General features: G+C 41.1%; 1 protein-coding gene across 1 annotated transcript; it reads right to left on the bottom strand.

Annotated features, from left to right (window-relative positions):
- Nucleotides 1–2,309: 2,309 nt before the first annotated feature.
- Nucleotides 2,310–23,244, bottom strand: macir (macrophage immunometabolism regulator). The gene is made up of 2 exons (XM_072281345.1): nucleotides 22,907–23,244; nucleotides 2,310–9,960 (listed from the first exon to the last, which is right to left on the bottom strand). Exon 2 carries the CDS (start codon nucleotides 9,936–9,938, stop codon nucleotides 9,327–9,329), a length of 612 nt encoding a protein of 203 aa, XP_072137446.1. The 5' UTR covers nucleotides 9,939–9,960; nucleotides 22,907–23,244; the 3' UTR covers nucleotides 2,310–9,326.
- Nucleotides 23,245–24,780: the final 1,536 nt, after the last annotated feature.

The raw sequence follows: 24,780 nt of genomic DNA, 5'->3' as shown, positions 1-24,780 counted from the left end.
TAATTAGTATTAGCATAGTATTAGTATTAATACTAATTTGACTAATAGAAATATTATATTAATATCAAATTAATGACATTATTATTATTGCTAACTTAATTCCATACAACCTTGCCCAGGCGCCTGCGCCCTGGAGTGAAGACTTTTCAGGCGCAGATCCAGGTCTCACAAGACTAATGGATGCCTTTAACTTATTAATTTAGAGGTGCTATACAAATATCTTCCAGCCATTTTGACAGTGATTTAAAATTGGCAAGAACATTAGCCACTCTTGATGGAAGATGTAATAACCAGCATTTTGAGAAAATTGTCTGTAGAAGGTCAATAAAACCTGAATGGTGTGTATCGTAAAATATCAGTAACATTCCAAAGCTTAATGCAATTAAGTTCGCAGCATTGCAAAAAAATTCTCAAGCACTCTCAGTAACTTGAATTCAAGTTTGTTCTCAGCCAATGAGTCCATTAAGTTATTCATGAACAGGCAAAAGAACAGAGGGTTAGTGTCTTCTGTTTAATGCATTTATGCTCCTTTTTAGGAAGTTATTCATAACATGCCTGCTGTTTTGTTGCATATATGTATTTTTCATTTGCCAAATTTGTTTTCTTTTGGAAACTGCTCACAACATGCATTTCCACAAGTTATCCTGAAACAAGAGTGAAGTTTGAGTATATATCATGTGACACTTAATGGATAATTCATTCCCAGTACGTTACCAGAATACTTTGTGTTGTATACACAGAACATATACAAGTACAGCACAGGAATAGCCCTTTGGCCCTCAATGTTGTGCTGAACCAATTAAGTTAGTAATCAAATGACCAACTAAACTGAACTGCCTATATAATATCCATATTCTTCCATTTTCCTCACATTCAGTTACTTATCTAAACTTCTCTTAGAAGTCCCTGATGTATCTGCCACCTCCCCAGGCACCCACCCATCCATGTAAGAAAATTACCCCTTCTCACCCTAAATATATGGCTTTTAAAGTACTGATCTGTAGATGACTTATTTAACTTATGGTTAATTTATCAATATTGAACATTTCTGAAATATTTCACACTAATAAATGGGATGTCCCAAAAGCTAAACTGACCAACACACACAATGCTGGAGGAACTCAGCAGGCCAAGCAATATCTATGGGATAAAAGTACAGTCGACATTTCAGGCCAAGACCTGCCAAAGGGCTTCGGCCCGAAACATAGATTGTACTTTTATTCCCATAGATGCTGCCTGGCCTACTGAGTTCCTCCAGCATTTTGTGCGTGTTGCTTGGATTTCCAGCATCTGCAGATCTTCTCATTTGTAGCTAAGCTGACCTGTCATTTGATTTTGTACTGATAGAAAGTTGCTTAATGGATAGCTATAAAAAGTGTTTTATATAGTTAGATTTCCCATCACCAAAGACCAGATTGTGGCATGGTGTTTTATGAGTATGGGCTGTAATAGATAATCTGTGAAATCTATTCAAGAGGGAGCTGTGCTATGAGAACAATCAGCAGCTGTGAACATCTTATTCAAGTTGACTGATCGCACTTCTACTACGAGTACATAACCTGCATAGACTTTATTCCGTGTAAAATCCATATGCCAATTGTCTCCTGCTTAAATGTTTTAAAAATTCTTTAAGAATGTAAAATTTTCCCGTTTACTTGTAAACCATTTGATATACACTCAATAGCCAATGTCTGGTCTTCTGCTGTAGCTCATTCGCTTCACGATTCGACGTGTTGTGTGTTCAGAGATGCTCTTCTGCACGCCACTGTTGCAACATGAGGGCATTTGAGTTACTGTCGCCTTCCCGTCAGCTTGAACCAAGCTGGCCACTCCCCTCTGGTTTCTTCCATTAACAAGGCATTTTTGTCAACAGAACTGCGGCTCACTGGATTTTTTTTTGGTTTTTTTGCACCATTCTCTGTGAACACTATAAACTGTTCTGTGTGATAATCCCAGGAGTTCAACAGTTTCTTAGATACTCAAGCCACTCCGCCAGGCACTAACAATCATTCCACAAAGTCACTCAGATCACATTTCTTCCCCATTCTGATGTATGGTCTGAAACAACTGAACCTCTTGACCATCTCAGCATGCTTTTATGTATCGAGTTGCTGCCAAGTGATTGGCTGATTAGATATTTGTATTCACGAGGTGTACTTAATAAAGTGTCCGCTGAGTGTACACTGAAACCAAGTCATTTATGTAATACCTAGCTCGATTCAAGGTTCCCTTAACACTACAGTCAATACCATGTCAAATCCAAGAGACATTGAACGAAAGACACACAAAACAAACTTATTTCCTTGGAAACTTTTTTTATTGATTATAAGCAGTATCATTTTATGCATTTCATTCATAATTTGCTGAAGACAATATATTAAACTCAATAAAAAATGTAAAAAATAAATAATATCCAAATACTTCCTGGCTTAACGTGCACTTATTATTACACAAGTTGAATTGCACTAAAAAAGGATTATCCCTGGTTACATGAATGTATAATCAAGCATAGTACTTCTATCCCATTAATAAATTCTAAAATGACTCAATTGCACAACCAAATAACCACAGGTCAGATTAGATAGAACCTCTTGCAAGGTTTCTGGTCAACAAAGATATCCCAGAGATACTTGGAATATCATGTTCCATTCTGGTCACCTCATTATAGGAAGGATGTGGAAGCTTTAGAGAGGGCGTAGAGGAGATTTACCAGGGTGCTGCCTGGACTAGAGAGCATGTCATATGAAGGTAGGCAGAGCGAATTAGGGCTTTTCTCTTTGGAGCGAAGGAGGATGAAAACGATTTGAAAGAGGTGTACAAGATGATAAGGGGTGTAGATTGAGTGGACAGCCAGGGTGGAAATGGTCTATGCAGCGGAGCATAATTTTAAGGACATTGGGGGGAAGTATAGGGGGTGACAGCAGAGGCACATTTGTCGGACAGGGAATGGTGGGTGAATGGAACACCCTGCTGAAAGTCATGGTAGCGTTAGATACAGTAGGGGCATTTAAGAATTGCTTAATTGGCACATGGATGATCGCAAAATTGAGGGTTATCTAAGACAGGAGGGATAGATTCATCTTTGAGTTGGTTAAAAGATCCGCACAGCATCATGGGCCAAAGGCCTGTACTGTTCTATGTTCTACGTACAGAAGCTCACTGGGAGATTATGAGAAACTCACCGAGATAGAGGATCAACCACAGTCATGTTTAATGGCGGGACAGGTTTGAAGGGTTGAGTGATCTAGGCCTGCTCTTCTGTATTACCAGACAACATACAGAAAAGTGTAGATGAGAGTTCCAAATCCAGCTAACTTACTGTAACCTAGTAGAGGAGTTACCCTTGGATTATAAGCCAGGTTGTAGTGTAGATGTTACTATCTTAAAATGTAGCAATCTAAATCCGGCATGGATACATCTGAAAAAAGGCAGTACAAAGAAATAAATTGAGCCACAGAATATACAAGGGGAACTTCTTCACTCAGAGGGAGATGGAGGTATGGAGCAAGCTGCCACTGGAAGCAGTAAATACAGGTTCAATTGTAACATTTAAGAGAAGTTCAGATAGGTACCTGTTTGAGAGGGGTATGGAGGGCCATAGTCTGGATGCAGGTGGATCAGAAACACAGGGTCTGTTTCTGTGCCATACTACTCCGACTTCCACTCTAATATTTTTAAAATTCCCTTACGCCTGTATATTAGTTTCTTGCATTAATGGAAAGGGGTTTCCACAGATTAAAAGTTTTTGGCCTATATCTAAGAAAAGATAAGCTGGCATCAGAGAGATTCACGAGGATGAAAGGGTTAATATCTGAGAAGCATTTGATGGCTCTGGGCCTGGAGTTTGAGGGGTGGGGAGGGGGGAGTATCACTGAAACCTATACAATATTGGAATGATGAGATGGAGTGGAAGTTTTCTGTAGTGTGGAGTCTCTGACCAGAGGGCACACCCTCAGAATAGATAGATGTCCCTTTAGAATAGGGATGAAGAGGAATTTCTTCAGCCAGAAGGTGGTGAATTCGTGGAATTCATTGCTACAGATGGATGTGGAGGCCAAATCATTGGGTATATTTAAAGCAGAAGTTGATAGGATTATTAAGAGTGTCAATGGTTCCGGGGTTGGGGAGAGAGAGGCAGGACAATGGTGTTGACAGGGATAATAAATCAGCCATGATGGAATGGTGGAGCAAACTACATTGGGCGAATGGGCTAATTTGTTCCTATGTTTTATGGTGTGTTGGTGAAAATTGAAATTCTATTGCATTTTAATATACTTGGGACAAGTATTGTTTGATTAACTAACCCTGTTTGTGAGAATAATTAAGACTTTTAAATGGAGTTGTGACGAGCAGCAGCTCCAATTTGTGGGGAGGGAGAAAGCACGTAAAGATTACATTTGCAGTAAGTGCACCCTGTATCCAGAAGGCACAATTCATTCCTAATTATTGGTAGATTATGTGCGTATACATCATTGCAGATCTATTGTACATTCTAAGCTTAGACAGCAGCAAGATATGTAGCCTCAAACATTGTAAAATCATCTATTTGAGATTAAAGCTATACCATACGGTACAATAAACTAGATTCACTGGACCATGAACATTTAAAAGCAGGTCATGAAATCAGCTTACTTTATAAAATACTAGCTTCTCACATAAAAACAAACTTGTCAGCTCAACCACATTTAACAATTCCCAGTTTTATCTTTGTAAAGGGCAATTTCAGGATAATGCATCAACCACAATAGTAATTGTCAAGAACATTCCTAGATCAAAGATTAATCATTTAATTTACTTTGAGATACATGCGACTGATCTAGCACTTTTTTTGTTATAGCTTTGTAATGATGCAGTCAAAAGCAAGCAAAGGAAGTCACATCCACAATGATCATTTTAGTTAATATATAATGGCTAGTTACAGAATCTGCTCATTTCTCAAAATACATTCAGCAAATTGTCCAACATGTGCCCTGGTGTTGCTGTGGATACGGTGGATTCTATGTGACCTGATGTTGCTGTGGATACAGTGGATTCTGTGTCCTGATGACGTGAATGACCACTGTCATTTTCCAACAACTTCAAACAATATTTCCAGCCCCCCTCAAAATACTTTATGATGAGAATATTCAATAATATCCTCACCACTTTGCAGGAAAACTTCCTAAAGGGAAGTGGAAGTCATCCGGCTGATGTCACATCAGAGCACCACTCACACAAAACTACTGGAGGGACTCAGCAGGCCAGGCAGCATCTATGGAACCGAATAAACAGTCAGCGTCTCCAGCCAATACCCTTCATCAGGCCCCGATGAAAGGTCTCAGCCTGAAACGTCGATTGTTTATTCATTTCCATATTAGTTGCCTGACCCGATGAGTCCCTTCAGTATTTTGTGTGTGCAGTGCTCTGGATTTCCAGCATCTGTAGGATCTCTTGCATTTATAAATGCAACTTCAGGCAGCTGGACCATCCAAGCACATTGTTGTTTTCAAAACTCCTCACACTAAGCTAGTTATCCAGCTCTAAACATCTTGATGTCACTCAAAACTTGGGAGTTGCTTTTATAATAGGCATTAAAACAGCCTCCTAAAGCCTAGACTAGTCTTCTTGCAATTGCATTGGAGAACTAAACAAATGATTCAAATTCCCTTCTGAAGGCTAGCATGAACTGGAATTTCCCTGTGCCGCTGCTGAGGGAAAAGCAACATGACCAGGCATCCGTGCACTGCAAAATAAAAATTTCAAGAGCTGTTGGAAACTGACTTAATACTAGGGCCACAAACTTTCTTTAGCATTACTTTCAAAATTTGTTAAACTGCACAGAGAAGCCTTCAATAAGGAACTAAAATATAAGCATTGTCATTTTTAGGATACAGTATTTACTATAGGTTGTGACAAATAGAGCTTATTTAATACCTGTTTGTTCACTTTAAAAGAATAACGGATAGTATGGACAGAAACATAAATAACTAAGTCACATTACATCCAAATTTATTGTTCAATTCAATGACTGAACTGTCAGTATACAGTTTTGAAAGTGTCTGCATTAATAAATTCATTTAAAACAAGGTTTCAATACCCCATGGTCAAGGCCCATAACAGTTCAGATTAAAAAGAAAAAGTTGTAAAAGATTTTTTAAGTGCTGTGTTCTCCAGAAGATAGTATGGAAGTTGCTTTTTTCAAAAAAAAAAAAATTAGATATGATTTTAAGGATTCAATTTTGTTGCATGAATATTACTTTTATGCAGATAATTTAACCTTAGAAGACAGTCTCATAATACCACATTGTATGGTTCTATCTCACTTCAAAAGCTGGTATAATGTTACTGTGTAATAGTACTTTTTTTAATTTAAAGATTAAGTAGGGTGACAGGCCCTTCTGGCCCAACAAACTACTAACCTCTTTGTAACGTGGGAGGAAACCAGAGCACCCAGAGAAAACCCAAGTGGTCACAGTAAGAACATACATCCTTACAAACAATGGCAGGAATTGAACCCGGATCACTGGCGATGTGAAGTGTTATGCTCACCGCTGCACTACGGTGCCACAATCAAGAGATGCACTCGACCTCTATTGCAACAACACATCACAACAAATTTCACCACATATGCAGGTGATATTAAGCCTGATTCTGATAACTGAGAGATCACAAATTCAGCTAATTAAAATGTCCAAACTAAAAGGGAACCTGTACCAAAATACAGACTGCAGAACTACATCACTGCCTTGAAAATGTTACCAGTTTAGTGAAACCCCTGAGGAAAGGAAATCTGCTGTCCTCGCCAAGTCTGGCCTCTGTGTTGCTCATAGCAACTCTCAAGTGCCTTCTGACATGCCACAGCAAGGTTATGTGTTCAAGGGCAATTCACAATTAGTAATAGAGTGGTTGTATGCCATTTTCCCTCATTGTCTGTACTATTTGAATGAAGGAAAATATTGCCATTGATTGCAAACTTACAATGCAATTCAGTAATATGGGATCAATAAAATTAATTCTGCAATCAACCAGAATAATTTAGAAAAGATCTTTTTTATTGGCAATAAGTAATTATCTTTCACATACTGCCATAAAGCCTAGACTGGTAAATGAAAGAAAATCTCTTTACTTAATTTAAAGAAAGCAATACAAAAGGAATGTGATCATCTTTTTAGAGTCAAAAGAACTCCTTCTTTAAAATCACAAATAGTGATTTATTTGCACAGATTATCTATTGAGGCTTTGCGAGGAGCTTGTTAGCAGTTCAAATTGGGAAATTTGAATTTATACTGACATTATTGTTCTACTTAGTTGTTTCGAACACCCAATTAGAATTTTATTCTGAGTTGCAACAGGCTGTCAATACAAATATACATTTTAGAAATCATTATTTCTTTCCAGCTGCGATATTTGCCACAAGATCCTACATCTATCCCAAAAACCAGAGGACAGAAGGTATGGAAGGAGTTCATTACTTGTTTCCATAGTTACTGCTCTGTATTTCAAAAAAATAAAATCACACCATCCCAGAATTTGGGATGAAGCATTAACAGCCATCACAGGGAACTAGAATAGTTTCAGTCATCATTTAGATCAGTTCCCAGTAACAGGTATCATACTTTATTGCTAAATCATCACAGCTGAGCCTAATTGCTCTAGGCAGCTCTGAAGAAAAGTTAACAAAATCGTCAAAATCTTTTCAAAAAGAAACACAGAGAAGTGGACTTTGGCAAAATACAGCGGGCCATGTGAAATGGAAGATGTGAAACCAATCACTGACTTACCGTTATAAGCTTAAACACGTCAGATAAAGGAGAAAAGCTTAGGTAACAGTATTAAAAGTTAAAACAATATGCAAATTTCAAGCAGCTGACTAAATGCAGTTTCAGTACAGAGATTTGCTTCCAAAATTTTAAGTTGTTTGGAAAAATTGAAAAGAACATTAATTTTAGTGATTTAATTGTTCTAAAGCTTTAATACAATCTGAATATTCAATCTACTAAAAACATATCAATAGCTTCGCAGGGTTTCCATCCAATCATAAAAGACCACCTCACCCATTCCAGTTTGTGCATTTTCTGTGGTGTAGACGGAAGGAGGAAGAAGCTGGAGTTAATTACACAGGATTCAAGTAAAAGATTTTTAACACAAGGTATCATTGCAAGATGGATGGGAAAGACTGACCAGCTGCAGTTTATCATTAAAAAAAACACCTTCTGCCAAATTAATTACACTATTCTTGTGAAATAATAAAATCAAAATGAAGTAGCCAACTGAGAAAGGATTAAGTTAGTTACTTTTGTGAAGTCCTTCAGCACTTGGAAACTTGCTGCAACATTGAAGATTAATGCCAATGAATATCATAGGAAGCTTTGCATTGCTCAAGGTCAGTTGGGCAATGCAGACCGACTACAAAACCAACAAATATTGAAAAACATTTATACTTTTAACATATTAATATATCTATAATCATTACATTAAATATTAAATTAGAAAGACAAATCATTCTGCTAAAACATTTCCCTCGTTCACTGATTCAGTTGTGGAAATACAAAGTTAAAGCCGGCCTGCCAACCTAACAAATAATTTGTATATTTGTCTTTTTTTTATATTTGAAAAAGCTAGTTCATGAAGCATCTGGGTTAATATATTTAGGTCAAGTAAAGGTGATTGTAGTCAAAATCTCACCTTGATTCTAAAGCACACTGCAACATAAATGAGCAGTTAAGAACTTAACTCTCAGCAATTCCAAAGATTTACTGGCTTAAAATGGTGGTCAAGAATAAGTTGAACCTTTATATAAATGCAAAATATATTAAATTTAAAATAGATTTGCTTCCTGCTGGATTGGACTGAAACAGCTACATTTATTTAATTAGATAATATATCTTTGCCTTCCAATAGAAGTGTATCAGCTCATAAACTAACTAAATGAAAAGGCAGAAATGTTAACAGAAGACAATGTTGACAATTGGTTATTATTGCTACAGAATAACAGTGCAGCAGTACCTCAGCCATCCATATTACTGCCAGAACAACAACAGAAGACCATTTTCACCATTTACCAGTAACAATGGAGCACACTGCTTCTAATCTTTCTGCAACATAACACTGGCCACCCACACTATCTAACCCACATTAATTCTACCACAGAGCACTGATTTTGCAGCCCAGTGCATGGTTTGAATAGAATCAATGTTCCTTCAAGAAAACTTAAATATCTACTGTCAATTTTTTTTCAGTTCGACTACTCCCATCAGTCACGATGAATTTCAGGCAAATACATCACTGGACTTCTGCAAGCCCAGTATTATTTCTTGTGCAGATTGAATAAAGCAATACGTTTCTTTTCAAGTTTTATTTCTGCTGAATACACGCTCCCCTCTAAGCGTGAGATGTTGTAGCTGGTACTGCAGCACTTCTGTGTCTGCAGGCTCCTTAATATTCATTTTATCAAGGTTTAGGTAATCTAAGGATTTTGACTGGGCTCTTTTCCCTTTAATGAGGCAAACTGGCAAGGGGCCACGTAGACATCTGTTAGGTTCAAAGGACAATGACTTGATGGTATGTTCCCCCGAGCTTGGCATTCGCCGCCGCCTTCGTCCATTTGCAGCTGGGATCTCGTACGGCTGGTAATACCGGTTCTTGGTTCTACAGACACGCGAGTTTCTAGTCAGCCCTACTTCTTGCTGCTTGGGCACAACGTCAGCAGCACCCCCATCACTACTCGACCACCTTTGGGCCAATTTTAAAAGTTCACCACCGGTGGCAAATCCAACCAAGTAGTTGGTGTCCATGTGAAGAATCTGGTAGCTTGACGCAGTCCGCTTGACTGGCGAGCATGGGGTGCTGGAGCTACGCGGTTTCTCTGGCTCTGTTTTGCCCGGAGAGCTCACTTCAACAGCAGGAGCAGGGAGGACAGGCAAGACTGCCCTGGAAATGCCACTGAGGTCCACCTCCATTCCAAAATCGGCAGTGGTCAGTCTAAGGTATAACAGAACACACGGTCAGGAAACAAATATAACACATACTGAAGTTAGACTAAGGTTCTGAAGTCATAAGACTATAGTCACAGGAGCAGAATTAGGCCTTTCAGTCCATCAGGTCTGCTCTGCTATTTGATCATAGCTTATGCATTTTCCCTCTCAATGACATTCTCCTGCCTGCCTTCCTTGTAACCTATGCCACCCTTATTAATCAAGAACCTACCAATCTCCGCTTTAAACATACCGGATGAATTGGCCTGCACAATCACCTCTGGCTATGAATTCCACAGATTCACCCTCTGGCTGAAGGTATTCATAATGGCATTTCTTAGCAATACGATAAATAAGTATTAAACTACCTGCTTTTTTTTGCTGCCCTGAATGAACAGGATCTTATTATCTTTAAAATACCAAGCAATATTTAAACAAGTGAGCAAAGGAGTACAATTGAAACCCACAGGCAGAATGGAGGGAATCTGTTACAAGAGCAGATTTGATATATTCAATATTGCATGCAACCTTGAGAGAGGGAGACTTGTTACAGGGAGAAGGCAGGAGAATGGGGTCGAGAGAGAAAATAAATCAGCCATGATGGAATAGAACAGCAGACTCAATGGCCTAATTGTGCTCCTATATCTTATATTTAAAGTGGAGGCTGATGGGTTATTATTTAGTAAGTGTATCAAAGATTATGGGGAGAAGGCAGGATAATAGGGTCAAGAAGGAAAGCAAATCAGATGGAAAGACAGAGCAAAATCAATGGGTCAAATGGCCTAATTCTGCTCCTTTGTCTTAAAGTTGGACTATTGGCTGTGCAGATCGATCTCCAAATATTGATCTAAATTATGCAATTCTAGCAACTGCTGAAGTTTAGAGATAAATTGTGACCTTTCAATCTCAGTTACTGAAGAGCCAACCTGCACTGTTTGGACAGTGAATGTTTAGAAAAAATGTACAAGTTAGCAGATCAAAATTCTTTTTTGCTCCAACCATGGTATGGACGCAGTCTTTTAAAATGACCAAAACAAACATCATCCATTTCTTTTCATGTCGATGTTCAGCGAATCCTAGCTTCCCTCACAATACAGATATGGCTGAAGCAGTATTTCTAACTGTGTCCACATCAAAGATTAGCTTTATTTCTCACACGTACATTGAAACATACAGTGAAACGCGTTGTTTTGCAGCAATGACCAACACACTGCGGGGATGTGTTGAGGGTGATGTGTTGCCGTGCTTCCGGCCCCAACTTACCGTGCCTACACCTCCAAAAAAGAGCCCTACCCCATCTGGATATTTGCTGTGCATGGCTGAGCGAACAGTGCTCACTCTAACTTGGAAATCCTGGGAGTGTGGGAGCTAACCCATGCAGTGATGGCGAGAACGGACAAGCTCCTTACAGATCTGGGAATGGCGCTGTACAGTTGTGCTAACCGCACGGCGGTGCCACTCCACGTCAGGGTAGAAAAGATCCATCAAAGTGACCCAAACGATAGACTGCTCTAAGTTCTGCCAGCTCACTTCTTGAGATAGCAGCCACTTTACCCAAGATGCTAACTCTTTTCCCTTTCTACCTCTGCAGTCTGGGCTAGGTACCGAGAGTTCTTTCTGCTTACAGTCAGGTGAATATTAACTAGGCTTGGCCTACTCTTCCGTTTCCCTGCCCCATTTCGCTGTTCACACCAGTTTCTCATACAACACCCATCTTTTTACTTCATCCTTTCCCACCCTCCAGTGACCTCAACAATCCCCCTTCCAATCAGTTCATTGAATTCTGTGTTATAAACACACACAAAATGCTTGAAGAACACAGCAGGTCAGGCAGCATCTGTGGAGAGGAACAAACAGTCAATGTTTTGGGCCAAGTCCCTTCATTGGAACTAGAAAGGAATTGGAACTGGAACTGGAAAGGAAGGGGAAAGAAGCCAGAATAAGGTGGGGGGGAGGGGGGAGGGAAGGAATAAAAGCTGGCAGGTGATAGATACGCAAGGACAGGAGAGTGGGGAGGTGGGTTGTTGTCAGAGAGGGGATGAAGTAAGAAGCTGGGAGATGATAGGTGGAAGAGGCAAAGGGCTGAAGGAGGAATCTGATAGGAGAGCACAGTGGACCATGGAGGAAAGGGAAGAAGGGAAACCAGCGAGGTGATAGGCAATTGAGGAAAACGAGTGAGAGAGCAACCAGAATGGGGAATGGAAAAAGGAGGGGGTGAAATTATTGGAAATTAAAGACAAGGTTCTTGTCATTAGGCAAGCAGGTACAGCAGACAGTGAAAAAGGCGAATGGTATGCTGGCAATTCATTGCAAGAGGATTCGAGTACAGGAGCAGAGAGGTACTACTGCAGTTGTACAAGGCCTTGGTGAGACCACACGTGGAGCATTGTGTGCAGTTTTGGTCCCCTAATCTGAGGAAAGACATTGTCATAGAGGGAGTACAAAGAAGGTTCACCAGATTGATTCCTGGGATGGCAGGACTTTCATATGATGAAAGACTGGATCGGCTAGGTTTATACTGTCTGGAATTTAGAAGATTGAGGGGGGATCTGATTGAAACGCATAAAATCCTAAAGGGATTGGACAGGCTAGATGCAGGAAGATTATTCCCGATGTTGGGGAAGTCCAGAATGAGGGGTCACAGTTTGAGGATAAAGGGGAAGCCTTTTAGGACTGAGATTAGGAAAAACTTCTTCACACAGAGAGTGGTGAATCTGTGGAATTCTCTGCCACAGGAAATAGTTGAGGCCAGTTCATTGGCTATATTTAAGAGGGAATTAGATATGGCCTTTGTGGCTAAAGGGATCAGGGGGTCTGGAAAGAAGGCTGGTACAGGGTTCTGAGTTGGATGATCAGCCATGATCATACTGAATGGCGGTGCAGGCTCGAAGGGCTGAATGGCCTACTCCTGCACCTATTTTCTATGTTTCTATCAGTCTGGAGACTATGTCAACAATGTAGTCACCTCTGCGTTGTATGTTTTCTCTTCTTTGTTAGCAAGAATGACCCTAAGTCACATGTCACTTTAATTTTCTATCCTGTTTCTATTCTGACCAGCTCCGATCATCTAGGAAGTCAGAGTGGGATAGAAAATTAATCTTCCCTTTTACCCTCAAATACTGAATTAATAATAACTATTTATATAGCACTTTTGATACATTAAGATACTGGCTCAAAGTGCTTTACTGAGATTGTAAAGATAAATCAATATAGTCATAAAATAAAGTCAAAATTAAAAAAAACCATCAGACAAACATTTATATAGAATAAAACGTAATTAAATGTGCCAAAGTATACAAGTGCAATCAACATCAACAAGCAACTTTATTTGACAGGTTTTCATTAAGTTTTTCTGCCAGGTTTTTGAAAACTGGTTATTAGTTCTTCAGTAAAAGTTGTAGAGACAAAATTCCTTTTGTGTACAGATTGAAAAGTCTAGATTTGGACAAGCTCATCCTCCCCCATCAGAGTACTCCTATATAAAAGTAGGCCAAATTTAAAGAAGTTTAATAATTTTAGATAAGTTGCTTTTCCTGTTGTGCCAGAACTGGCCAGTTCTCCCTCAACATTTGCTGCCTGCTGAGTATCTTCTGTTGTTTTAGAGTTCCAGCAATAGCTTTGCTCTGTATTTCATGGTTCCAACACACTGTTGTTTTCTATTTTCTCCTTAACTACTCTGTCATTTATTAACCACATATTACCAAACTGGACAGCTTTCACACCACTGCCATCACAGAATCTCCCTTTGTTTGCCCAAATCCTCCAGTTTTCCAGAACGTGAGGGGCATTGCTTTTCCTTTTCAAGAATTTTCTTTTCCTTTTTTTCCATGAAAAAAAGGACATGAAATAGGCCCCAAAATCCTGTCACAAAAGCTCTTGCTCCATCACATTTTTTTTTAAAAAATACTAGCTATCTCCCTGAAACATCTCAATCTGAAACACGGACTGGTCGTTTCCTTCCACAGATGTCTGACCTGCCAAGGTCTTCCAGTATTTGCTCCAAAAATGCTGTGGAGGACCGATTGATGACTTGACTTTCTTCAGGGGTAGAAATCTGCCATTCCTACTGGGTCTTCATATGCCAGGGGTCCCCAACCTCTATGCACCGCGGACTGATTTAATATTGACAATATTCTTGCGGATCCGCGGGGGGGGGGGTGTTCAAGTAGGGTTAAACTCACCTCAACATGTCTTTTATAGTTAGGGTTGCCAACTTTCTCACTCCCAAATAAGGGACAAAAGTAGCAGTCAAATACAGGACACTTGTGTTTACCCCAGGAAAGACTACCATGACCATGAAGCCTTGCGCGGGCACCTCTGCGCACATGCACGTATGTGCCGATTTTTTCCCCCACAAATCGTTTTGGCTCAATCTTCCCGACTACACTGTAGATACATTATTTCTACTTTATATAGGCTGTGTATTCATATCATTTCTGCTTTTACTATATGTTAGAGTTATTTTAGGTTTTATGTGTTATTTGGTATGATTTGGTAGGTTATTTTCTGGGTCAGGGAACGCTGAAAAATTTTTCCTATATAAATTAATGGTAATTGCTTCTTCGCTGTACACCATTTCGGCACGAAAGGTTTCATAGGAATGCTCTACCTTAGTGGGGGAAATACGGGACAAGGGGGGGTCCCGTATGGAACAAACCAATTTAGCCTAATATACGGGATGTCCCGGTAAATACGGGACAGTTGGCAACCCTATGTTCAAGTTCAACAGTGCGTGACAGGGAATGAGGAAAGGTGCAGCTGACTCATATCGTTTCCTCGCGGCCCGGTAGCACATGCTTTGTGGCCCGGTACTGTTCCATGGCCTGGTGGTTGGGGACCGCTGTCATATGCTGTGTCTTAAATTTTTAATAAACCTCCAAACAACAAGCCATCATGCCCTGTAAAAGCTGTAAAGAATGCACTTTAAGCGGAATCAGGCTCATTAGAGCTACTTTTTCCAGAAAGTTTCCTTTTGCCTTCCTGATTATCTCCCACTGAAATATTTTCATTCTCAACGTCATTTGTTATCCTTCTATTATAAGATTGTCAAAGTCACAGGACACAGGTTTCTGAGGTCCTTTTAAGTCTTGGCAAGTTGCCATAATGTACTTGTTGATAAACTGCAGTCACCCATACTAAAAAGTACATGGTTAAGATTGTTAACAGGATAATAAGCAAAGGAGGCCGCTGCTTTCTCCGAGACAATTGAGCCCCTCAAGTATTCCTGGCAATGCGTTCGTCCAGGCACACAGAAAACAATCCATCTTTTTTCTCATGTAACTGGTGGAAAAGCTTAGGGTACAGCAGCAAAGAATCACACGCCATATGCTGAAGGAACTCAGCAGGACAGGCAGCATCTACAGAGAGGAATAAACAGTCGACGTTTCAGGCCAAGATCCTCCGTCAGGACTAAAAGGGACACAGCCAGAATAAGGTGGTGTGTGTCTTTCCAGTTCCAATGAAGGCTCTCTGACTGAAACGTTGACGGTTTATTCCTCTCCAAAGCACTGCCTGACCTGCTGCTCATCCAACATTTTACGTGTGTTGCTCTGGACTTCCAGTATCTGCAGAATCTCAGGTTTATGATCTACTGGAGGAACTCACTGAGTTCAGCAGCAGCTTTTAGGGCGGGGGGGGAGGGTGCAGAGAAAATAGTGATATCTTGGTCCAAAACCATGCATCGGGGTGGAGAGACGGGGATAGTCAGTCAATATAAAAAGGCAAGATGGCGTGGTGGACAAGGCAGATGGCATCTGACAGGGAAGGGGGAGTGGTGGACTATGGAGACAGAGGCAGGTCAAGACAGACCGAGTCAGGTGGGGGAAGAGGGGAGAACGAAGGTGGTGGCAACTGGGACAGGGAGAAACAGAACTGTTAACTGAAAGACCCATAAGGGTTACCTGCAAATGTAAAAATTCAAATACTCTTCCCATTGGGCTGTAGGCCACCCTGGGAGAATACGAGTTGCTGCTTGTCTAGTTTGCATTGGGTGTCACCCTGGCAGTAGAGAAGGCCGGGGACAGACAGGTCTGTGTAGGAATGGTAAGGGGAATTGAAATGGGAGTTCAGGAAAGTCACTGCAGACCAGATGTAGGTACTAGATCTGCAGTGGGTCTTGTTGATACAGAGGAGGTCACATCAGGAGCACCAAGTACAGCTGAGGATCAAGTGACTTGAGACCTCGTCTGGAAGGATGGGCAGCTGGTAAGGGAGGAGGAGTAAGGAACAGGAGCCGTACCTCCTGTGGTTGTAGGGGAAAGTGCCAAAGGTCAGTGAGGGGTGGGCAGGCCAGGGCGTGGTATCTGCAGAAAGCAGAACGGGGAAGTACAAGGCATGACAAGAGCAGAAGTCTCAGAGCAGCCGATGGAAATGAGAAAGGATGATGCAGAATGAAAGATGTGGACCAGGAGAACTCCAGCTCTGTTCTCTTTGGAGGGGGATGGGATATGGGAAAAATGCAAGTGGGGGCTCTATCAGCCACAGTGGAAGGAAAGCCACGTTTCCCAAAGGAGAAAGACATTTCAGATGTCCTGGAATTAAATACTTCATTTTGAGAGAAGATGTGAAAATGCAGAAACTGGGCGGAAGGATTGGCATTCTTATGACAGACAGAGTGCGAAGTGAAGTGTAGGTATTTATGGGAGTCAGTGGGTTTATGGCAAACATCAGAAGGACTTAAAAGATTTAAGATTTCATATAATTTAATGTAAAGTGAGATATCAACTGTGGTGCTACAAACTCACCAAAAACACCAATCAAGAATCTGTGTTCTTCAACAATTTAGGAAAAGAAATTACCATTGCCAATCCGTACTTTCTTCAGAAAGCACCAAGGTATAAAGCACATATCCAGAGGCAGCAGCTCATATACAAGGTAGCACAAATGAAATGTTTATATTTTGAGTCAGAGAGAAACAGTCCATGACAATCACCAACCACCAACTTATACTAATACCACTCAGCATTCAACACCACCACCCCCTAAAAACTATTCAATAAGCTCCAACACCTTGCCCTCAATACCTCCTTGTGCAACTGGATCCTCTATTTTGTCACTTTCAGACCCCACTCAGTTCAGATTGGCAAACCCATCTTCTCCACAACTCCATCAACACACAGGTGCACCACAAGGCTGTGTGTTAGACCCCTGTTCGACTCGCTTTACACTTATGGCTGTGTGGCTAAGCACAGCTCCAATGCCATATTCAAGATTGCTGACAACACCACTGCCTTAGGCCAAATCACAGGTGGTGATGAATCAGCATACAGGAGGAAGGCTGAAAATCTGCCACAACAACCACCTCTTAATCAATGTTGGCAAGACTAAGGAACTGATTACTGACTTCAGAAGGAAAGCAGAGGTCCATGAGCCAGTCCTCATAGGAGAATTAGAGGTACAGAGTGTCAACAACTTTAAAATCCTTCGTGTCATTATTTGAGGACCTCTCCTGAGTCCAGCACGTAAAGGCAATTGTGAAGAAAGCACGGTAGCACCTCCACTTCCTGAAGATCTTGGCATAACATTTTAAATTTTGACGAACTTCTAGCGATGTGTAATGGAGAGTATATTGACTGGCTGCATCACAGCCTGGTATTGAAACACTGACGCCGTTGAGTGGAAAATCCTATAAAAAGTAGTGGATACAGCCTAGTCCATCACAGGTAAAGCCCTCCCCACAACTGAGCACATCTGTTGCAGGAAAGCAGCATCCATCATCAGGGACACCCACCAACCAGGCCATGCTCTCTTCTCACTGCTGTCATCAGGAAGGAGGTACAGGAGCCTCAGGACTTGCACCACCAGGTTCAGGAACAGTTATTACCCTTCACCCATCGGGATCCTGAACAAAAGGGTTCAGCCACCCCATCACTGAAATGCTCCCACAACCTATGGACTTACTTTCAAGGACTCTTCATCTCGCATTCATGATATTTATTGCTTATTTATATTTATTATTTCTTCTTTCTTTTTGTATTTGCATAGTTTGTTGAATCTGCACATTTGCTGTGTGCCGAAGTTGGTACAGACTTTCATTGATTCTGTTATGCATATTATTCTATATGCACCCAAGAAAATAAATCTCCAGGTTGTATATGGTGACATACATATAGATAGATAGATAGACAGACATACTTTATTGATCCCGAGGGAAATTAGGTATATGCTTTGACAGTAAATTTACATTGAAATTTGAACTTTAATCATATCCATTTTTATTTTATCCATGTTCTTCTGAACTTCCGCCAGTTCTCCCACACCCCCACATGCCCAGGGCACTTTAGCCGGGCCTCTGCATGGAGCTGCTGCATTGAGAGTGATGATATGGTGGCACGGTCATTCATGCTACTGTCTCACTAACTACTGACAACACTACTGCATGGAGCTGGTGGCCCAGCATCAACCCTGAGCTTTGTTGTTGTCTGCATGGAGTTTTCAATAGACAATAGGTGCAGGAGTAAGCCACGTGTCCTTCCTGTAGCCACACAGACCAAAGTTCAAAGAAAATTTATTATCAAGTACATATATGTCACCATATACAATGTTGAGATTCATTTTGTTTGAGGGATAATCAATAAATCCAGAATAGAATAATCACCATAATACACTCAATGGGTGTTCAACCAGTGTGCAAAAGACAACAAACTGTGCAAATACAGAAAGAGATAATAATAATAATAATAATAAATGAGCAATAAATATATATATAGAGAACATGAGAAGAAGAATCAAAGATTCATTATCAAAGTACACAACTCTGAAGTTCTTCCTTCTCTGGGTAGCCATGAAAGCAGGAAAGAAAAGAAAGCAAGCCTGATCATCAACCCCCAAACCCCCCTCCCCGCACCAAAAAAAAACAAAAGCAGAGCAGGAACATTAACCCCTTAATACCCCTCTCTGAACAAAAAAAAACAAAAATGGAACAAGCACATCAACCCTGAAATCCCTCCTCCCCACACAAAAAAAAACAAGAAAAACACAATATGAAAAAACTACAAGACTGGAGAAAAGTCTACAGTCCAAGTCCATATACAGAGCGCAGTCCTTGGAAGCAAGTACCCGAGTTGCTCGTCTTTCCTTCACAACCTGCACATTTTTGGGACAAAGAAGCGTCTGGACGAAAGCCAGGTGGTCACAGAGAGGAAGTGCAACCTCATGAAGTCACTGAACCGAGGTCCCTGGCACTGTGGGACAGCGGCTTCTCTAACTGTACACTGTGCCACACTTTAGCTATTGTTACTGAATTAACAAAAGCAAACACACCTCTCTCTTCTACCCAGTAGGATGACTATGTGAAAATAACCATGCATACAGTAACTACATTACATTTCTGAAAATGCGCTACAACATCACAAGACTTGCCTTGTCCATAACTGACTGGCATAGGTCAGAGGAGGAAAGTTTATAATTGGCAGAAGTTTGCCACAATTGGAAGTTTAGCTAAAGGGGTGCCATTGGTTTCATGAAATCCCTCTAAAACTCCTGATTTGAAGTTAAGATTCTTCTGAATTATCTAAGTTCTTAATAAGAGCAGACGTCCCCAGGTTCAGGACTTCAGCTGAGCTAACAACCCTGACTGGTAAAACAAAATTGTTATGCAAACAGCAAAGAAGTATCCTTCTATAGCTAAGTGTGACACTATTCTTGACAGTAGTGGAAACTGAGCAAAGCTACTGACACGATGAAGGAAGCCGTGAACACCAACAGAGATAGAGAACTTTCATTGCCTCCCCAAATGCCAGTGGTGTAATGGGCAGTAGGTAAGTAATAAGAGCAAATAATCCTTGTGATGTGTTGTAGAGTGAAACATGGAATCATCCCTGTGGATCCCCACTGTCTGCTTTCAACAGCTTAGTCACCATTAGATGGATATGGATTGGACACTGCATCAAAGGTTACGAGGAAAAGGCCAGGGAATGGGAATGAGTAGGGGAAAATAGGATCAGCCATGATTCAAACTTGGGATACTACCAAAGACTCCAGAAAATCTTTACAGGTATACCATGGAGAGCATTCTGACTGGTTGCATCACCGTCTGGCACAGAGGCTCCAAAACACAGGATCAAAACAGGCTGCAGAAAGTTGTAAACACAGTCAACTCCTTCATGGGCACCAGCCTCCCCGCCAGAAGACATCTTCAAAAGACAGTGACTCAAGAAGCTGACATCAGCAATGAGGTACAGGAGCCCGAGGGCATTCTTTGTTGAACAAGGTGCATACCCAAACTGGTGCTGTGTATGGCCCGTATCTCTCAAAAGATTTTCTATCTCTCTACCTGTCCAAATATATCATTAGCACTGTAATTGTACCCCTCTCTACCACTTCCTCTGGCAGCTCATTCCACATACCACCATCCTCTGTGTGAATAAACTCAACTCCCCTTAAACCTTTCCCCTCTCTCCTTCAACATATGCCCTACTGTGGGAAAATTACTGTGCTTCTCAGGGGTGGTGTGGAGGCAGATACATTGGGGACATTTAAGAGCCTCTTAGGTAGGTACAGGGATAAAAGAAAAATGGAGGGCTATGTGTGAGGGGAGGGTTAGATTGATCTTGGAATAGCTTAAAAGGCCAGCGCAACAATGTGGGCCAAAAGGCCTGTACTGTTCTATGTTCTATTTTCTCTAAGCCCCTATATGAATCTCCCAGGAAGGGGTTCCCAATCCTTTTTATGCCGTGGACCAATACCATTAAGCAAGGGGTCCGTGGACCACAAGTCAGAAACTCCTGTTCTAAAGCCACCCTCAGTCTCCTTGGCTCCATGACAAACAGACCCAGTTTATTCAGTCTCCCCAGAATTCTGATTTTGACAGGTCCTCCAGCACCAATCCTTATGAATCATTTTTTGCATCCTCTTTGGCTTAATCACATCTTTTCTATAGAGAGGAGTCCCAGAACAGCACACAATTCTACTAGTACAGCTTCACTAACATTTTGTACAGCTGTAACACGTCATCTCAACCAACTTGTATTTCCACTTTCAGGGAACAATGTACCTGGGCCCTGAGGTCTCTCTGTTCAGTAACACTCCCAGAGCCTTGTCACGCACTCGGTACACCCTGCTCTGGTTTAACCCTTCAAAAGGCATCTTTGCAACTAATCCAATTCCATCTGCATTCCTTTGCCCACTTTCTCAGTGGATCAGGATTCCATTATAACCCAAGGCAATCTTCATCACTGTTCACTATATCATAAATTTTGGCTACAGCTGCAGACTTAGAAGTCATGACACCCACACATTCATCTCCGTCTCTCTCCCTATCTGAATATCTATATCTATCTCTCTATACACACACACAAACAACAAGAGAACCAGAACAAACCCCTTTGGCACACATCTTCAATCTGAGAAACAACCTCCCACTACCATGATTCACTGCCAACCACCAAGCCAATTTTGTAAATTGGCTACCTCACCTTGGATCACAAGAGCTAAAACTTTCCGGTAACTGATTAGTGGCAGCATTTCCAATCAAGATTTTTTCCCACACAGAGGGTGGCGGGTACATGGAATGGAATGATTTGTCAGAGGAGCTGGTGGGACAATGTTTAAATTTTGACAGGTACATGGATAGGAAAGGTTTAGACCAGGTGTTTCCAACCTTTTTTATGCCATGGACCAACACCATTAATCAAAGGGTCCATAGACCAGAGGTTGGATCCCTGGGTTAGAAGGTCATAGACCACACAGGCAAATGGGAATCGCTTGGCATAGACAAATTGAGCCAAACCACCCCGCCCCCCCCCCCCCCCATTTCTGTGTTTCATCTCTCATCAATGAAATCCACTGTGTCAGAATTGGGCACGGATCATGATTCTCTCTATGTTGCGTAATACAAATTTAAATACTGATTTTAATATACAAAGTACACTGCAAATTGTGAAGGATACTGTATAGGAAAAGTTTTTTTTTGCAGGATTTCTCCCAAAGCTTCTGCGTTGTTTTAAAAGGGTAAATAGTCTTAGGACACTATTAAACAAAAGATTGGAAAAGAGGAAAGCACTTTTATTTGGCAGTGCAGGGCTGACCAATTTGCCGTGAAAGAGTCGGGTACACAGGTCCTCGCTAAAACGCAAAAGATGCGTCCGCCTTTTAAAGCATCACACACACAGACACACAGAAAATGCTCCCGCTATCCCATACCGGATATTACGTTGCAGTTTTTCATAACCAATTTCCACTTATTACGTTTCCACGGCATTTTATTTTTAGCATTATTACCTACGATATCCATGATGTAACGCTTCAACGTATCCAACAGGTTAGGGAATAGAAGGGCGAGCGACTCTGTTTTCACTTCCGGCTATTCTCTTTTAAGTATCAATCATAATTTCTGCGCTTAGCCTGACACAGCCTTTAAATGAGTCTGACCCGAGATCACAACTATGCTCGGGTCCTCGATGTATATCACAAATCTCTGCCATGGATCACTGTGCTGATGGTGGTGAGGTGTTTTCTGATTGAATGAGACTTATGGTTCAATAGGAGGTCAGACCCACGTTATTTTAAACCTCACACAACCCCCTCTCATTTCTAAGCGATCCCCTCAGATAAATGCAACGTAAACGAGGTTGCAATAAATTCTGAGCAAATTTCAGTCTCCCCCCCCCACCCTAGTCAAGGATTACAGGCGAAGACTCCACCCAGTAAAACCGGAATCTTCAAGTTCTAACCTCCAAGTGTTCGCAGAATCACAGCATTCAGTCATCATATACCACCACTTCCAATCCGCCTCTACCAACAACCCAAGCAGAAGCAGGTTAACCTCTGCTAGCCAGCGAACGCAGTCCGCTCAGTTTCCAAGTTAATTCCAACCTATTCCTTTCACTTTGCTTTGATGCCCTCGAAACAAGATTGGACACATTAAACCTAAAATCACAACGATATAAAGCTAACTTGACCATGGAACAAATGACTGAGGCTAGATTGGGGTAAGGAGACAAAATGAGACCAACCTGATTGGGAATTACTGAGATACGGGCTGGCAGTCCTCCAACACAAGCGGTGGTGGCGAACAAGCTGCGATCAGGATGCAGGCAGGTGGAGTGGAGAGCTCCGGATTATCACATGATCCTAATGGAAAAGACATGGCAGCGCCTAGGATTGTTAGTAACAGGAAGATCATGCCACCACGTGGCCTTCAGAATGATTTCTAATAGTGGGGAAATATTCAATAAGGAGGCAGTTTCTCATTCCATCCGGTTACACATGTGCGCAGAATTACAGCGTACTACCGCTGTTACTGTGGGCAAGAGTTTCGAATTAATCTCGTTTGTATTCCCATCCTCTGAACCACCCCCTTTCCCTCCTCCACACCCGTGCACTTTAGGAAGAGGGACGAAACTGAAATTATAGTTCAAATAGGATCTGATAATTAGTCATCAAGGGTATGGCGCAACCAGTACAATGAAAAGATAGATAGTGCGCTAGTTTCGCGTTCTAACAATGTAAAAAAAATCTTACGCCCCATCATATGAGAGAAAGCCGCGCCGCACAGAGCCCTGCCCTTGAGTTGGCCTTTAACTGTGATGCTTACATTCCCTTACTGACCTGCCGTTTTCTCCTTAACCCTGCCAGTACCAACTCTTTAAATATCTGTCCAACTCATTTTTAAAATTTAATCAGCTTGCTCAGTTCCTTCGTGGGGAGTGTTTAATCCAAATCTATGAAAAGAAAATGCTCTCCCACTTTCTAAATCCTTTCCCAGTGATTTTAAAATTTGGCCCACAAGTAAAATTTCCCGTCAACAATAGCAATCATTTTGAAACATTTTATTACGTTTGGCTTCCTCTGTTCCAAGGATAGTTAACACCTTTCCAACTAATTCGAAATGATGCTCCCTGCCCTCAGTATTAAAGTAACATCTTGGTAAACTTGCTCTGATTCCTTTGCATCTTTTACATCATTCTTAAAACGTAGAGCCATGATTGTTCACAAGGATCCAGCAGAGGCCTAACAGGTCATTTTCTCCCACTACTTTCTGCAAGGTGAGGGAAACAGATGAGCACACGAAGTTGTATATAAACTTTAGCCATTATTATACAAAACATTTTATCTGCACACATGCTAATACTGTACAATTGTAAAATAAATAATAATTACAGGTAATCTCATATATATACACACACACACATATATATAAACAAAACAGTTAATGTTAGGTATATTTGATGCACCTGATATTAATGCTGGGCCTTTGCGTTTTTGATGCACAAACTTGACGTTGTTGAAACCATTCTGAATGGTCTTTCAATATTTTGCGCATTCAAGGACTTCGGAATTCCCAGGAGTGAATGGAGAGTTGCATTTTCTTAGGAAGGCTTTGAAGCTTTTTCCTCTGTCATTTTGTGCCAGAGTTCAGAATAAAGTACAGTTTGGGTACCAATTGTCGGGCTGGCCATCCAAGTATTACCTCCCGCACCTAATAAAGTGGTCACCAAGTATGTTCGTGGTCTTCTACTACTGTAGCCCATCCACTTCATATTGTGTCTTCAGAGATGCTCTTCTGCACACCATTGTTGTAACACACGGTTATTTGAGTTACTGTCAGCTTTTCATCAGCTTGAACCAGTATGGCCATTGTTTCTGACCTCTCATTAACAAAGTGTTTTTGCCCACATTAACTACTGCTTGTTGTTTTTCACACCATTTTCTGTAAACGCTAAGAGACTTTTGTGCACGAAAACCCCAGATCAGCAGTTTTGAAGATACTCAAATCACGACGTCTGACACCAACAACCATTACAGTCAAAGACATTTAGATCACATTTCTGCCCCATTCTCATCTTTGGTTTGAACAACCGAACACCCTGACCATGTCTGCATGCTT

The sequence above is a fragment of the Mobula birostris genome, chromosome 17 (assembly GCF_030028105.1).
Source record: "Mobula birostris isolate sMobBir1 chromosome 17, sMobBir1.hap1, whole genome shotgun sequence".
In the NCBI taxonomy this organism is placed as follows: domain Eukaryota; kingdom Metazoa; phylum Chordata; class Chondrichthyes; order Myliobatiformes; family Myliobatidae; genus Mobula; species Mobula birostris.
Note: the sequence above shows the minus strand (reverse complement) of the source record. Positions and strands in the feature narration are given on the sequence as shown.